The 18,521-nt window shown below is 41.9% G+C and overlaps 1 protein-coding gene across 1 annotated transcript in view; it reads right to left on the bottom strand.

The window, feature by feature from the left end:
* The window catches only part of CNOT1 (CCR4-NOT transcription complex subunit 1), a gene marked incomplete in the record, with an annotated part of 753,971 nt that overhangs the window by 490,144 nt on the left and 245,306 nt on the right, over positions 1–18,521 (bottom strand). Inside the window, 2 exon segments of the mRNA XM_053702424.1 lie at positions 6,914–7,200; positions 7,877–8,001. Coding sequence (XP_053558399.1) covers positions 6,914–7,200; positions 7,877–8,001 — 412 coding nt within the window.

The raw sequence follows: 18,521 nt of genomic DNA, 5'->3' as shown, positions 1-18,521 counted from the left end.
AAAGAAGCAAAAGTATCAAATTTGTAAAATTTTGAAAAAATATGAAGCGAAGACCAAGTCGTCGCCTTGCAAATCTGATCAAAAGAAGCCTCATTTTTAAAGGCCCAAGTGGAAGCCACAGCTCTAGTGGAATGAGCTGTAATCCTTTCAGGAGGTTGCTGTCCAGCAGTCTCATAGGCTAAGCGGATTAAGCTTCTTAAAAAGAAAAAGAGGTTGAAGCCTTTGACCTCTCCTCTGTCCAGAGTAGACAACAAACAAAGCAGATGTTTGACGAAAATCTTTAGTAGCCTGTAAGTAAAACTTTAAAGCACGGACCACGTCCAAATTGTGTAACACAAGGATGGAACAACAATCTCTTGATTGATATTCTTGTTAGATACCACCTTAGGTAAGAACCCAGGTTTGGTACGCAGGACTACCTTATCCGTATGAAAAATCAGATAAGGAGAATCACATTGTAAGGCAGATAGCTCAGAGACTCTACGAGCCGAGGAAATAGCTACCAAAAAAAAAAGAACTTTCCAAGATAAAAGCTTGATATCTATGGAATGAAGAGGTTCAAACGGAACTCCTTGAAGAACCTTAAGAACCAAGTTTAAGCTCCATGGTGGAGCAACAGGTTTAAACACAGGCTTGATTCTAACTAAAGCCTGACAAAATGCCTGAACGTCTGGAACATCTGCCAGACGCTTAACTAGCTGACAATCCTTTTTCCAAACCTTCTTGGAGAAAAGATAATATCCTAGCAATCCTGACCTTACTCCATGAGTAACCCTTCACACCAATAAAGATATCTACGCCATACCTTATGGTAAATTTTCCTGGTGACAGGCTTTCGTGCCTGTCTTAAGGTATCAATAACTGACTCGGAGAAGCCACGCTTTGATAAAATCAAGCGTTCAATCTCCAGGCAGTCAGCCTCAGAGAATTTAGATTTGGATGGTTGAAAGGACCCTGAAGTAGAAGGTTCTGTTTCAGAGGCAGAGACCATGGTGGAAAGGTTGACATGTCCACTAGATCTGCATACCAGGTCCTGCGTGGCCACGCAGGTGCTATCAGAATCACTGATGCTCTCTCCTGCTTGATCTTGGCAATCAGTCGAGGGAGCAGAGGAAACGGTGGAAACACATAAGCCAGGTTGAAAGACCAGGGCGCTGCTAGAGCATCTATCAGTGTCGCCTTGGGATCCCTGGACCTGGATCCGTAACACGGAAGCTTGGCGTTCTGGAAAGACGCCATGAGATCCAGTTCTGGTTTGCCCCAACGATGAATCAGTTGTGCAAATGCCTCCGGATGGAGTTCCCACTCTCCCGGATGAAAAGTCTGACGACTTAGAAAATCTGCCTCCCAGTTCTCTACACCTGGGATATGGATAGCTGATAGGTGACAAGAGTGAATCTCTGCCCAGTGAATTATTTTTGAAACTTCTAACATCTCTAGGCAACTTCTCGTTCCCCCTTGATGGTTGATTTAAGCTACAGTCGTGATGTTGTCCGACTGAAATCTGATGTACCTCAGAGTTGCTAACTGAGGCCAAGCCTGAAGAGCCTTGAATATCGCTCTTAGTTCCAGAATATTTAATGGAAGGAGAGACTCCTCCTGAGTCCACGATCCCTGAGCCTTCAGGGAGTTCCAGACTGCACCCCAACCTAGAAGGCTGGCATCTGTCGTTACAATTGTCCAATCTGGCCTGCGAAAGGTCATACCTTTGGACAGATGGACCCGAGATAGCCACCAGAGAAGAGAATCCCTGGTCTCTTGGTCCAGATTCAGTTGAGGGGACAAATCTGTGTAATCCCCGTGCCACTGACTGAGCATGCATAGTTGCAGCGGTCTGAGATGTAAGCGTGCAAACGGCACTATGCCCATTGCCGCTACCATTAAGCCGATTACTTCCATACACTGAACCACCGAAGGGCGCGGAATGGAATGAAGAACCCGGCAGGAATTTAGAAGCTTTGATAACCTGGACTCCGTCAGGTGAATTTTCATTTCTACAGAATCTATCAGAGTCCCTAGAAAGGAAACTCTTGTGAGTGGGGATAGAGAACTCTTTTCCTCGTTCACTTTCTACCCATGCGACCACAGAAATGCCAGTACTACGTCCCTATGAGACTTGGCAATTGGGAAGTTTGACGCCTGTATCAGGATGTCGTCTAAATAAGGGGCTACTGCTATGCCCCACGGCCTTAGGACCGCCATAAGTGACCCTAGAACCTTTGTAAAGATTCTTGGGGCTGTAGCTAATCCCAAGGGAAGAGTTACAACTGGTAATGCCTGTCTTAAAAGGCAAACCTGAGAAACCGATGATGATCTTTGTGTATCGGAATGTGAAGATAAGCATCCTTTAGATCCACTGTAGTCATATATTGACCCTCCTGGATCAGTGGTAGGATGGTACGAATAGTTTCCATCTTGAGCGACGGAACTTTGAGGAATTTGTTTAAGATCTTTAGATCCAAAATTGGTCTGAAGGTTCCCTCTTTTTTGGGAACCACAAACAGATTTGAGTAAAAACCCTGTCCCTGTTCCTCCTTTGGAACTGGATGGATCACTCCCATAACTAGGAGGACTCGTACACAGTGTAAGAATGCCTCTCTCTTTATCTGGTGTGCAGATAATTGTGAAAGGTGAAATCTCCCTTTTGGGGGGGAAGCTTTGAAGTCCAGAAGATATCCCTGGGATATAATTTCCAACGCCCAGGGATCCTGAACATCTCTTGCCCACGCCTGGGCAAAGAGTGAAAGTCTGCCCCCTACTAGATCCGTTCCCGGATAGGGGGCCGTTCCTTCATGCTGTCTTAGAGGCAGCAGCAGGCTTTTGTACCTGCTTACCTTTTTTCCAGGTCAGGTTTGGTCTCCAGACCATCTTGGATTGAGCAAAAGCTCCCTCTTGTTTATTATTAGAGGAAGTTGATGCCGCAACTGTTTGGCCCTAGATTTGGACCTGTCCTGAGGAAGGGCATGACCTTTTCCTCCAGTGATATCAGCAATAATCTCCTTCAACCAGGCCCGAATAGGGTCTGCCCCTTGAAGGGAATGTTAAGTAGCTTAGATTTTGAAGTCACGTCAGCTGACCATGATCTAAGCCATAGCGCTCTGCGCGCCTGTATAGCAAAACCAGAATTCTTAGCCGTTAGTTTAGTCAAATGAACAATGGCATCAGAATAAAAGAATTGGCTAGCTTAAGTGCTCTAAGTTTGCCAAGTATGTCATCCAATGGAGTCGCTACCTGTAAAGCCTCTTCCAGAGACACAAACCAGTACGCCGCAGCAGCAGTGACAGGGGCAATGCATGCAAGGGGCTGTAGGATAAAACCTTGTTGAATAAATATTTTCTTAAGGTAACCTAATTTTTTATCCATTGGATCTAAAACAAAAAAAACACAACTGTCCTCGACAGGGATAGTAGTACGCTTTACTAGAGTAGAAACTGTTCCCTCCACCTTAGGGACTGTCTGCCATAAGTCCCATGTGGTGGCGTCTATTGGAAACATTTTTCTAAAAATAGGAGGGGAAGAGAACGGCACACCTGGTCTATCCCATTCCTTATTAATAATTTCTGTAAACCTTTTAGGTATTTGGAAAAACATCAGTACACACCGGCACTGCAAAGTATTTATCCAGTCTACACAATTTCTCTGGCACTGCAATGGTATCACAGTCATTCAGAGCAGCTAAAACCTCCCTAAGCAACACGCGGAGGTGTTCAAGCTTAAATTTTAATGTAGAAATATTAGAATCAGGTATCTTTCCAGAGTCATTAACATCACCCACTGACTGAAGCTCTCTTTCCTCAGCTTCTGCATATTGTGAGGCAGTATCAGACATGGTTCTTAAAGCATCAGTATGCTCTGCATTTTGTCTCACCCCAGAGCTATCTCGCTTACCTCTAAGTTCAGGTAGTCTGGCTAATACCGCTGACAGTGTATTATCCATGACTGCCGCCATGTCTTGTAAAGTAAACGCTATGGGCGCCCTAGATGTACTTGGCGCCATTTGAGCGTGAGTCCCTTAAGCGGGAGTAAAAGGGTCTGACACGTGGGGAAAGTTAGTCGGCATAACTTCCCCCTCGTCAGATTCCTCTGGTGATACATTTTTTAAAGACAGAAAATGATCTTTATTGCATAAAATGAAATCAGTACATTTGGTACACATTCTAAGAGGGGGTTCCACCATGGCTTTTAAACATAATAAACAAGGAGTTTCTTCTATGTCAGACATGTTTATACAGAATAGTAATGAGACTAGCAAGCTTGGAAAACACTTTAAATCAAGTTAACAAGCAAATATAAAAAAACAGTACTGTGCCTTTAAGAGAAACAAATTGTCAGAATTTTTAAAAACAGTGAAAAAATGCAGTAAATCAAACGAAATTTTTACAGTGTGTATAATAGGCTAACAGAGCATTGCACCCACTTGCAAATGGATGATTAACCCCTTAGTACAAAAAACGGATCAAAAAAACGAAAGACGTTTTTTAACAGTCACAACCAACTGCCACAGCAAGCTGTGGCCCTACCTTCCCCAATAAACGACTTTGGAAAGCCTTTGGGCCCTTTAGAGATGTCCTATAGCATTCAGAGGGCCTTTGAGGGAAGCTGGATGTTACAGTTTGTAATTTTAACTGCACCAACTGTAACTTTTATACGACAACAGTGGAAATTGTTTCTAGTCAAAATTTAAGCCAGCCATGTGGAAAAAACTAGGCCCCAATAAAGTTTTATCACCAAAGCATATATAAAAACGATTAAACATGCCAGCAAACGTTTTATATTGTAAATATCATAAGGGTATTACCCCTGGGAGTAAGCATACCAGTCGTTATTAAATCACTGTATTCTCTCGCTGAAGTTACCTCATTTGTATAATCCCCTCAGACATATGTGAGAATAGCAATTGATCTTAGTTACAACCTGCTAAGATCATAGAAACCTCAGGCAGATTCTTCTTCTATTTACTGCCTGAGATAAAATAGCACAACTCCGGTACTATTTAAAAATAACAAACTTTTGATTGAAGAAAATAAACTAACTATATTTAACCACTCTCTCCTACAACGTCCTAGCTTGTTGAAAGTTGCAAGAGAATGACTGGCTATGACAGTTAGGGGAGGAGCTATATTACAGCTCTGCTGTGGGTGTCCTCTTGCAACTTCCTGTTGGGAATGAGAATATCCCACAAGTAATGGATGATCCGTGGACTGGATACACCTTACAAGAGAAATGAGAAGTTTTAAAAGACCTTTTACGTTTACTGGAAGGAGGAATAACAGACAGATCCTTCCTAATAGATTTAGAAACAAATTCTTTTACATTAACAGGAGCATCCTGAGCATTAGATGTTGATGGAACAACAACAGGTAATGGATTATTACTAATGGAAATACTATCTGCATTAGCAAGCTTATCATGACATTCATCACAAACTACAGCCGGAGGAACAGTTACCACAAGTTTACAACAACTGCACTTAACTTTGGTAGAACCAGCATCAGGCAGCGTCTTTCCAGAAGTAGATTCTGATCCAGGGTCCAGTTGAGAGATCTTGCAATATGTAATAGAAAAAACATATAAAGCAAAATTATCAAAATTCCTTAAATGACAGTTTCAGGAATGGGAAAAAATGCCAATGAACAAGCCTCTAGCAACCAGAAGCAATGAAAAATGAGACTGAAATAATGTGGGGAAAAAAGGTGGAGCCAAAAATGACGCCCACATTATTGGCGCTAAGTACAACGCGTATAATTTTTTGCCGCCAAGTATGACGCCACATCCGGTGACGCAGACAAAAATGACGGCCACATTTTTGGCGCAAAAAAAACGTCTGAACACGAAAAACGTAAAAAAAATGAAGCAACCACGAACAACTTCCGGCGTCAATTAGGGCGCCGGAAATGACAATTTTTGCGCCAAAAAAGTCTGCGCCAAAAATGACGCAATAAATTGAAGCATTTTCAGCCCCCGCGAGCCTAACAGCCCACAGGGAAAAAAAGTCAATTGAAAAAATTTTAAAGGTAAGAAAAAATAATCCTTCATATGCATTATATCCCAATAATGAAACTGACTGTCTGAAATAAGGAATACTGATAACCTTAAATCATGGCAAATATAAGTTTAAACACATATATTTAGAACTTTAAAAATAAAGTGCCCAACCATAGGTTTAGAGTGTCAAATAAAATAAGACTTACTTACCCCAAGACACTCATCTACATATAGTAGATAGCCAAACCAGTACTGAAACGAGAATCAGTAGAGGTAATGGTATATAAGAGTATATCTTCGATCTGAAAAGGGAGGTAGGAGAAGAAATCTCTACGACCGATAACAGAGAACCTATGAAATAGATCCCGTAGAAGGAGACCATGGTATTCAAATAGGCAATACTCTCTTCACATCCCTCTGACATTCACTGCACTCTGAGAGGAAAACCGGGATCCAGCCTGCTGCAAAGCGCATATCAACGAAGAATCTAGCACAAACTTACTTCACCACCTCCACGGGAGGCAAAGTTTGAAAAACTGAATTGTGGGTGTGGTGAGGGGTGTATTTATAGGCATTTTGAGGTTTGGGAAACTTTGCCCATCCTGGTAGGAATGTATATCCCATACGTCACTAGCTCATGGACTCTTGCTAATTACATGAAAGAAATGTTCTCTTTTTAAATGGTTTGAAATTGCTCTACCCACCACAAGTACATCGACAGCTAATGCAGCAGATGGATTAACAGTTTGACAGCCATTAGACAAAGGGTATTCACAACCAGTTTACTAGTACCTGATGAGCAATTAAAATGTTGACTTGTTGATCAACCGCACATTACCATCAACCATAACATGTATATAGCCAAGTTACAAAACATCCCATTTAAAAATTACTTATTAATATAGTGTAACTCATGCAGAAAACTTACCTATTTTTAAATCTATCTAGTGCAGCTATTCCAAAAAAATACATTTTGGATCCATATGGTTTGCGCAGGGCTTCCAATACATAGCGTAGTGCTAGGCCTAGAGCCATGTATGTCACAAGTCCCTTCTCAATGATCCCACCAAATAAGCAGGCTGTTATGTGCAGTTCTTTGTCTGGGTACTGAGGAAAAAATCTGTACTCTTCAAACAGATTTCGTAGCATGCAGTTAAACACTTCACGTTCCCGCTTTATGTTAGAGTCCTTAAACCTCTGGAGCATCTCCAATACCTATAAAAAGGTAAAATTGTATTAGCAGTATCACATGCTCAAGGAGTAACGGCAAAAGCAATAGGTAAGCCTATATGTGCCAACACTAAATATTTCTTACATGAGCAGCATTAGATTCAATAAGAGAAAAGAAGCACCAAAATATTTCAGTTTCCAGTGCAGCTGTAAATCGCCACTAGAACCCAACAGTGGGCTAACTGAGAAAGTAAAGATTTGATTGGCCCACCAGGGATGTAATGTAGTTTTGTAGACTGGCAGAGCTCTTATAAAGAGGAGAAATGAAGAGTTGTAAAAAGACAATACTGCTAAATCAATTACATTTACGATGCATTAAATCTGAAAACAGCAATAGTACAAAGTGTAGAGTTTAGAAAAGTGATAACATGGATTCCAATAAACATGTAAGAACAATGGAAAATTGCCCTTTGTATCTTTCTTCCGCTTCTATTATGAGTGATCAAGGTAAGTGACAGTATGGCTAACTAAATATGGTAAATATTTGCAAACAATGTTAAAACATTTAGTTATATTCTTAAAATAGATGAAAGCAAAGGTAGTTAACTAATTAAAAGGGCAAAGAAACTCTGAAACTTGAGGGGGGGGGGTAATGGTCTCAGGACAACAGTTACTTAATGGCACCTGTTCAACAGTATAGCATAAATCCCAGGATGCTCACCTCATCTACAGACATGGTTGGATGTGGGGGTTGGTTGTAAATGCGCTGGAAATAGCTGTTTGCTTCATCATCAATCTCTTTACTAAAGTGCTGATTGGCTTCTGGCCACACTTGAGACAAATCCGCTAGAAAGAAAATATTTTTTCTACATTATACTACAATAATGCATGTTGTATAGATAGCAAATACAATGGTAAATGTCAAATATTTAGAAACTGCTGGTTGAAGTCAAGTTCTTTAGTAATTGAGCAAGAACTACAAAAAATCTTAAAAATGTGTCCATTTAACAAGTTATTTTGCTTATAAAAAACAGAATTTATGCTTACCTGATAAATTACTTTCTCCAACGGTGTGTCCGGTCCACGGCGTCATCCTTACTTGTGGGATATTCTCTTCCCCAACAGGAAATGGCAAAGAGTTCCAGCAAAGCTGGCCATATAGTCCCTCCTAGGCTCCGCCCACCCCAGTCATTCGACCGACGGACAGGAGGAAATATATATAGGAGAAACCATATGGTACCGTGGTGACTGTAGTTAGAGAAAATAATTCATCAAAACTGATTAAAAAACCAGGGCGGGCCGTGGACCGGACACACCGTTGGAGAAAATAATTTATCAGGTAAGCATTAATTCTGTTTTCTCCAACATTGGTGTGTCCGATCCATGGCGTCATCCTTACTTGTGGGAACCAATACCAAAGCTTTAGGACACGGATGAAGGGAGGGAGCAAATCAGGTTACCTAAACGGAAGGCACCACAGCTTGCAAAACCTCTCTCCCAAAAATAGCCTCCGAAGAAGCAAAAGTATCAAATTTGTAAAATTTGGCAAAAGTGTGCAGTGAAGACCAAGTCGCTGCCTTACATATCTGGTCAACAGAAGCCTCGTTCTTGAAGGCCCATGTGGAAGCCACAGCCCTAGTGGAGTGAGCTGTGATTCTTTCAGGAGGCTGCCGTCCGGCAGTCTCATAAGCCAATCGGATGATGCTTTTAAGCCAAAAGGAAAGAGGTAGAAGTCGCTTTTTGACCTCTCCTTTTACCAGAATAAACAACAAACAAGGAAGATGTTTGTCTGAAATCTTTTGTAGCCTCTAAATAGAATTTTAGAGCACGGACTACGTCCAAATTGTGTAACAAACGTTCCTTCTTTGAAACTGGATTCGGACATAAAGAAGGTACAACTATCTCCTGGTTAATATTTTTGTTAGAAACAACCTTAGGAAGAAAACCAGGCTTAGTACGCAAAACCACCTTATCTGCATGGAACATCAGATAGGGCGGAGAACACTGCAGAGCAGATAACTCTGAAACTCTTCTAGCAGAAGAAATTGCAACCAAAAACAAAAATTTCCAAGATAGTAACTTAATATCTATGGAATGTAAAGGTTCAAACGGAACCCCTTGAAGAACTGAAAGAACTAGATTTAGACTCCAGGGAGGAGTCAAAGGTCTGTAAACAGGCTTGATCCTAACCAGAGCCTGAACAAATGCTTGAACATCTGGCATAGCTGCCAGTCTTTTGTGTAGTAAGACAGATAAAGCAGAGATCTGTCCCTTTAGAGAACTTGCAGATAATCCTCTCCCCAAACCTTCTTGTAGAAAGGAGAGAATCTTAGGAATTTTTATCTTATTCCATGGGAATCCTTTGGATTCACACCAACAGATATATTTTTTCCATATTTTATGGTAAATCTTTCTAGTTACCAGTTTTCTGGCCTGAACCAGAGTATCTATCACAGAATCTGAAAACCCACGCTTCGATAGAATCAAGCGTTCAATCTCCAAGCCGTCAGCTGGAGGGAGACCAGATTTGGATGTTCGAATGGACCCTGAACAAGAAGGTCCTGTCTCAAAGGTAGCTTCCATGGTGGAGCCGATGACATATTCACCAGGTCTGCATACCAAGTCCTGCGTGGCCACGCAGGAGCTATCAAGATCACTGAGGCCCTCTCCTGATTGATCCTGGCTACCAGCCTGGGAATGAGAGGAAACGGTGGAAATACATAAGCTAGGTCCAAGGTGCTACTAGTGCATCTACTAGAGTCGCCTTGGGATCCCTGGATCTGGACCCGTAGCAAGGAACCTTGAAGTTCTGACGAGACGCCATCAGATCCATGTCTGGAATGCCCCATAATTGAGTTATTTGGGCAAAGATCTCCGGATGGAGTTCCCACTCCCCCGGATGGAATGTCTGACGACTCAGAAAATCCGCCTCCCAGTTTTCCACTCCTGGGATGTGGATCGCAGACAAGTGGCAGGAGTGATCCTCCGCCCATTGAATTATTTTGGTCACTTCTTTCATCGCCAGGGAACTCCTTGTTCCCCCCTGATGATTGATATATGCAACGGTCGTCATGTTGTCTGATTGGAACCTTATGAATTTGGCCACCTTATGAATTTGGCCTTTGCTAGTTGAGGCCAAGCTCTGAGAGCATTGAATATCGCTCTCAGTTCCAGAATGTTTATCGGGAGAAGAGACTCTTCCCGAGACCATAGACCCTGAGCTTTCAGGGATTCCCAGACCGCGCCCCAGCCCACTAGACTGGCGTCGGTCGTGACAATGACCCACTCTGGTCTGCAGAAGCTCATTCCCTGGGACAGATGGTCCAGGGTCAGCCACCAACGTAGTGAATCTCTGGTCTTTTGATCTACTTGAATCATTGGAGACAAGTCTGTATAATCCCCATTCCACTGTTTGAGCATGCACATTTTTAATGGTCTTAGATGAATTCGTGCAAAAGGAACTATGTCCATTGTTGCAACCATCAACCCTACTACTTCCATGCACTGCGCTATGAAAACGAGGAACAGAATGAAGAACTTGACAAGAGCTTAGAAGTTTTGATTTCCTGACCTCTGTCAGAAAAATCCTCATTTCTAAGGAATCTATTATTGTTCCCAAGAAGGGAACTCTTGTCGACGGAGACAGAGAACTTTTTTCTATGTTCACCTTCCATCCGTGTGATCTGAGAAAGGCTAGAACGATGTCTGTATGAGCCTTTGCTTTTGACAGGGACGACGCTTGTATTAGAATGTCGTCCAAGTAAGGTACTACTGCAATGCCCCTCGGTCTTAGAACCGCTAGAAGGGACCCTAGTACCTTTGTGAAAATCCTTGGAGCAGTGGCTAACCCGAATGGGAGGGCCACAAACTGGTAATGCTTGTCCAGAAAAGCGAACCTTAGGAACTGATGATGTTCTTTGTGGATAGGAATATGTAGGTACGCATCCTTGAGATCCACGGTAGTCATAAATTGACTTTCCTGGATAGTGGGTAGAATCGTTCGAATGGTTTCCATCTTGAACGATGGTACCCTGAGAAATTTGTTTAGGATCTTCAAATCCAAAATTGGTCTGAAAGTTTCCTCTTTTTTGGGAAGTACGAACAGATTGGAATAAAATCCCATTCCTTGTTCCTTTATTGGAACTGGGTGTATCACTCCCATCTTTAACAGGTCTTCTACACAATGTAAGAATGCCTGTCTCTTTATTTGGTTTGAGGATAAGTGAGGCATGTGGAACCTTCCCCTTGGGGGTAGTTCCTTGAATTCCAAGAGATAACCTTGAGAAACTATTTCTAGCGCCCAGGGATCCTGAACATCTCTTGCCCAAGCCTGAGCAAAGAGAGAGAGTCTGCCCCCCACTAGATCCGGTCCCGGATCGGGGGCTACTCCTTCATGCTGTTTTGTTAGCAGTGGCAGGCTTCTTGGCCTGCTTACCCTTGTTCCAGCCTTGCATCGGTTTCCAGGCTGGTTTGGGTTGTGAGGCATTACCCTCTTGCTTAGAGGATGCAGAATTAGAGGCCGGTCCGTTCCTGAAATTGCGAAAGGGACGAAAATTAGTCTTATTTTTAGCCTTAAAAGACCTATCTTGTGGAAGGGCGTGGCCCTTTCCCCCAGTGATGTCTGAAATAATCTCTTTCAATTCTGGTCCAAATAGAGTTTTACCTTTGAAAGGGATGTTAAGCAATTTTGTCTTGGATGACACATCCGCTGACCAAGACTTTAACCAAAGCGCGCCACAATAGCAAACCCTGAATTTTTCGCCGCTAATCTAGCTAATTGCAAAGCGGCATCTAAAATAAAAGAGTTAGCCAATTTAAGTGAGTGAACTCTGTCCATAACCTCCTCATATGGAGTCTCTCTACTGAGCGACTTTTCTAGTTCCTCGAACCAGAACCACGCTGCTGTAGTGACAGGAACAATGCACGAAATTGGATGTAGAAGGTAACCTTGCTGTACAAAAATCTTTTTAAGCAAACCTTACAATTTTTTATCCATAGGATCTTTGAAAGCACAACTATCTTCGATAGGAATAATAGTGCGTTTGTTTAGAGTAGAAACTGCCCCCTCGACCTTAGGGACTGTCTGCCATAAGTCCTTTCTGGGGTCGACCATAGGAAATAATTTATTAAATATAGGGGGGGGAACAAAAGGTATGCCGGGCTTTTCCCACTCCTTATTTACTATGTCCGCCACCCGCTTGGGTATAGGAAAAGCGTCGGGGTGCACCGGAACCTCTAGGAACTTGTCCATCTTGCATAATTTCTCTGGAATGACCAAGTTGTCACAATCATCCAGAGTAGATAACACCTCCTTAAGCAGTGCGCGGAGATGTTCTAATTTAAATTTAAATGTCACAACATCAGGTTCAGCTTGATGAGAAATTTTTCCTGAATCTGAGATTTCTCCATCTGACAAAACCTCCCTCATGGCCCCTTCAGATTGGTGTGAGGGTATGACAGAACAATTATCAGCGCCCTCTTGCTCTTCAGTGTTTAAAACAGAGCAATCGCGCTTTCTCTGATAAGTAGGCATTTTGGATAAAATATTTGCTATGGAGTTATCCATTACAGCCGTTAATTGTTGCATGGTAATAAGCATTGGCGCACTAGATGTACTAGGGGCCTCCTGCGTGGGCAAAACTGGTGTAGACACAGTAGGAGATGATGTAGTATCATGTTTACTCCCCTCATTTGAGGAATCATCTTGGGCAATATCATTATCTGTGGCAGTACTGTCCTTACTTTGTTTGGACGCTATGGCACAATAATCACATAAATTTAAATGGGGAGACACATTGGCTTTCATACATATAGAACATAGCTTATCTGAAGGTACAGACATGTTAAACAGGCTTAAACTTGTCAACAAAGCACAAAAAACGTTTTAAAATAAAACCGTTACTGTCTCTTTAAATTTTAAACAGAAAACACTTTATTACTGAATATGTGAAAAAGTATGAAGGAATTGTTCAAAATTTCACCACAGTGTCTTAAAGCATTAATAGTATTGCACACCAAATTTCAGAGCTTTAACCCTTAAAATAACGGAACCGGAGCCGTTTATAAATTTAACCCCTATACAGTCCCAGCTATAGTCTTTGCTGAGACCCAACCAAGCCCAGAGGGGAATACGATACCAATTGATGCCTTCTAGAAGCTTTTCCAGCAATTTTTAGATCCTCACACATGCATCTGCATGCCCTGGTCTCAAAAACAACTGCGCAGTAATGGCGCGAAAATGAGGCTCAGTCTATAACTAGAAAGGCCCCCTGACTGGAAAAGGTGTCTAACACAGTGCCTGCCGTTTATAAACGTTCCCCAAGATTATAAATGCAAATTGTCAGCCTAAATCTGAATAAAATGCCCAAATAAAGCAATCGATTTAGCCCATAAAAATGTCTACCAGTTATTTAGCCCATATTAAGCCCTTTATTCTATTTGTTTGACTAAGAAAATGGCTTACCGGTCCCCATGAGGGGAAATGACAGCCTTCCAGCATTACACAGTCTTGTTAGAAATATGGCTAGTCATACCTTAAGCAGAAAAGTCTGCTAACTGTTTCCCCCAACTGAAGTTACTTCATCTCAACAGTCCTATGTGGAAACAGCAATCGATTTTAGTTACTGTCTGCTAAAATCATCTTCCTCTCACAAACAGAAATCTTCATCCTTTTCTGTTTGAGTAAATAGTACATACCAGCACTATTTTAAAATAACAAACACTTGATAGAATAAAAACTACATTTAAACACCAAAAAACTCTTAACCATCTCCGTGGAGATATTGCCTGTGCAACGGCAAAGAGAATGACTGGGGTGGGCGGAGCCTAGGAGGGACTATATGGCCAGCTTTGCTGGGACTCTTTGCCATTTCCTGTTGGGGAAGAGAATATCCCACAAGTAAGGATGACGCCGTGGACCGGACACACCAATGTTGGAGAAAAGGCATTTACACAAGTGATGTTATTTAAAGTGATGGTAAACTTTACATGTTTTCAACTCAAGTCCAGAATCTAAGCAGTATTTTAGATTGACTTTAACTGATCACTTCTAATATGCACTGTAACTTACTTTTTAATCTAGTCATGCCATTCTGATACCCCGTGCTGCGACCACCCACTTTAACTGTTCTCCAATCTGCTCTCTAGCTACAAAAAAAGTGCCATATGGCTAGAGCCCCATTGGAGAACAGTTCAAACTGTCAGATCACAAAAAATATCAGTTTTGAAGTGGGTGGCCGGAGCATGGGGTATTAGAATGGCATATCTAGATTAAAAAAAGAAGTTAGAGCGCATCTTCATTAGAAGTGAAATTAAAGTGCAAAATAAAATTCAATATATCACTTAGATTCCAGACCTGATTTCAAAACAAGTCAAGTTAACCATCACTTTAATGTGTGTTCTAAACTACATATTAAAGGGACATGAAACCCCAAAAAAATTCTCTTTCATGATTCAGATGGAGAATACAATTTTAAACAACTTTCCAATTTACTTATATTATTTAATTTGCTTCCTTCTCCTGTTATTATTTGCTAAAAGGTTTATCTAGGAAAGCTCAGGACCAGCAGAGAACCTAGGTTCTAGCTGTTGATTGGTGGAGATAGAGATATATATACACACACACACACACACACACAGAGAGAGAAGTGCACTCACAGGAACGAACATGCAGCTCAATACCATTGTTAACCTGTTCTATGGCGATTTACCACCTGGGTGCAACTTCTTTTAGCCCAGTAATGCTTTTCACAGAGTAGAACTTTCCTGTAGTATATCAGTCTGATCGCGCCTATTACAGTCAGCCCAGCGAAGAAATACCAGGCAATTCCTCTCTGAACAAGGAACACGGCAACCGCAGATGATCGTTTCGGCCTTCATTGGTCCTTGTCAGTGAGGTGTAGCAGTATTCCTCTAAGCATACTAAGCAAGGAGTCCACGTCTGGTTGCACCTTTTTCCCATAGGGAGACTAAATACACACAGAGAGAACTGCACTCACAGGAACGAACCACCAGCTCAATACCATTGTTAGCCTGTTCTATGGCGATTTACCACCTGGGTGCAACTTCTTTTAACCCAGTAATGCTTTTCACAGAGTAGAACTTTCCTGTAGTATATCAGTCTGATCCCGTCTATTACGGTCAATCCAGCGCCGAAATACCAAGCAATTCCTCTCTGAGCAAGGAACACAGCGACCCCAGACGATCGTTTCGGCCTTCATTGGGCCTAGTCAGTTAGGTGTAGCAGTATTCCTCTAAGCATACTAAGCAAGCAAACTATAGTTACATTTTGTTTTGTTGAGAGTTCACGACTTAATTCATTACTGTTGGGAACCTATACCCAAGCTTCAAAAGGACACTGATGAAAAACGGGAGGGCAAAAAAGAAAAAAGATGGACCCTAATCTGAGGGTACCAAAGCCTGTAACACCTTTCTCCTTAAAGGCACGTACAACATCCAGATTGTGGAGCAAACGTTCCTTTGAGGAAGAAGGGTTAGGACAAAAGGAAGGAATAACAATTTCCTGATTGATGTTGCAATTCAAGGTAAGGGCCCCGGGGGGGGGGGGGGGGTGTCACACTGTTAAGCAGATATCTCAGAGACTCTGCAAGCAGATGCGATGGCCAACAAAAACAAAACTTTCCAAGATAAAAGTTTAATATCAACTCTATGCATAGGCTCCAACGGAGCCTTCTGCAGAGCACGAAGAACAAGGTTGAGGCTCCAAGGAGGAGCAACAGGTTTGAATACAGGGCATGAAGAAAAGATTGCACATCTGGAAGATCTGCTAGTCTCTTGTGCAGGAAGACTGACAGTGTCAATATCTGACCCTTTAGAGAACTGGAGGACAGATCTTTCTCTAAACCATCTTTGAGAAAGGACAAGATTTGCGTAACCTTCACCTTGTGCCATGGAAGGCTATGTTTCTCACACCAATGAAGGTAAGTACGCCAGGCCATGCCACACCACACCTTGTGATAAATACGCGAGTGATTGGCTTGCGAGCCTGGATCAAGGTGTTTAAATATCAGAGAAACCTCTCTTGGATAAGACTAAAGGGCTGATTTATCACAGCCCGAAAGGGGCAGTATACCCGTTTCCACGCAAGTCTTCAGATTCTCCCCAAAAAAGGAATTAAGAAGCAGCGGTCTAAAAACCGCTGCTCCTTAACTCGTCCGTTGCCTCTGAGGCTGCAGAAATCAATCCGCCAGATCACATATGATCGGGTTGATTGACACCTCCTGCTAGCGAACGATTGGCCGAGAATCTGCAGGGGGCGGCATTAGACAAGCAGTGCACTAGAACTGCTGGTGCAATGGTAAATATACGGTCGGCTTTTATTGACATCTGGCAGACACCCAGACACCCTTGATAAATCGGCCCCCTAAGCGTTCAATTTCCACGCAGTCAGTCTCAGAGAATCTAGATTTTGATGGACCCTGAATTAGGAGGTCCGCCCGAGAAGGTAACATCTACAGAGGGGAGGACGACGACAACATCCTTACCAGGTCTGCAAACTAGGTACTTTGAGGGCCAGGATGGCACTATTAGAATCACCGGAGCTTGCTCCTACTTGATCCCGGCCACTACTCGAGGGAGAAGGGCCAATGGAGGAAAAAGATGAGATTGAACCTCCATGGAACCACTAATTAGTCTACTAATTCTGCCTGAAGATCCCTCGATCTCGACCCGTACATGGGTAGTTTGGTATTGAGACGAGAAGTCATGAGGTTAATTTCTGGAGCCTCCCATCAGAGTTATCACAGAAAACACCTCGGGTGGAAAGCCCACTCCCCCGGGTGAAAGGATTGTCTGCTAAGGAAGTCTGCTTCACTGTGGACTACCCCTGGGATGTGAATCTCTAAAGAAGGCAACTGTGGGATTCCACCCATTGTAGAACTAGACACTTCCATCGCCGCTAAGGAACTTCTTCCTCCCTGGTGGTTGATGTAAGTCACCAAAAACATAATTTATGTAAGAACTTACCTGATAAATTAATTTCTTTCATATTGGCAATCCATGAGCTAGTGATGTATGGGATATACATTCAAACCAGGAGGGGCAAAGTTTCCCAAACCTCAAAATGCCTATAAATACACCCCTCACCACACCCACAATTCAGTTTAACGAATAGCCAAGAAGTGGGGTGATAAGAAAGGAGCGAAAGCAGCAACAAGGAATTGGAATAATTGCGCTTTATACAAAAAAATCATAACCACCACAAAAAAAGGTGGGTCTCATGGACTCTTGCCAATATGAAAGAAATGAATTTATCAGGTAAGTTCTTACATAAATTATGTTTTCTTTCATGTAATTGGCAAGAGTCCATGAGCTAGTGACGTATGGGATAGCAAATACCCAAGATGTGGAACTCCACGCAAGAGTCACTAGAGAGGGAGGGATAAAATAAAGACAACCAATTCCGCTGAAAAAACAATCCACAACCCAAATCAAAAGTTTTAATCTTTATAATGAAAAAAACTGAAATTATAAGCAGAAGAATCAGACTGAAACAGCTGCCTGAAGTACTTTTCTACCAAAAACTTCTTCTGAAGAAGAAAAAACATCAAAATGGTAGAATTTAGTAAAAAGTATGCAAAGACCACCAAGTTGCTGCTTTGTAAATCTGATCAACAGAAGCATCATTCTTAAAAGCCCAGGAAGTAGAAACGGACCTAGTAGAACGAGCCGTAATCCTTTGAGGCGGGGATTCACCCGACTCCACATAAGCATGAAGAATCAAAAGCTTTAACCAAGACTCCAAAGAAATGGCAGAAGCCTTCTGACCTTTCCTAAAACCAGAAAAGATAACAAATAGACTAGAAGTCTTTCTGAAATCTGAGTAGCTTCAACATATTTCAAAAACTGACCACATCCAAAGAATGTAAGGATATTTCCAAAGAATTCTTAGGATTTAGGACACAAGGAAGGAACAATAATTCCTCTATTAACGTTGTTAGAATTCACAACTTGAAGTAAAAATTTAAATAAAGTCAGCAAAAACCGCCTTATCCTGAAGAAAAATCAGAAAAGGAGACTCACAAGAAAGAGCAGATAATTGGCTTAATGACAGGCTTGAAACGAACCAAAGCCTGAACAAAACAATGAATATCAGAAAGATTAGCAATTTTTTCTGTGAAACAGCACAGAAAGAGCAGAGATTTGTCCTTTCAAGGAACTTACAGACAAAACCTTATGAAGAAACTATAAAATCCTAGGAATTCTAAAAGAATGCTAAGAGAAATTATGAGAAGAGTATTATAAGATGTAAGTCTTCCAAACTCGATAATAAATCTTCCTAGACACAGATTTACGAACCTGCAACATAGTATTAATCACTGAGTCAGAGAAACCTCTATGACTAAGCG

Source organism: Bombina bombina, chromosome 1, assembly GCF_027579735.1.
Source record: "Bombina bombina isolate aBomBom1 chromosome 1, aBomBom1.pri, whole genome shotgun sequence".
Taxonomy (NCBI): domain Eukaryota; kingdom Metazoa; phylum Chordata; class Amphibia; order Anura; family Bombinatoridae; genus Bombina; species Bombina bombina.
This window is presented reverse-complemented; position numbering and strand designations above follow the sequence as displayed.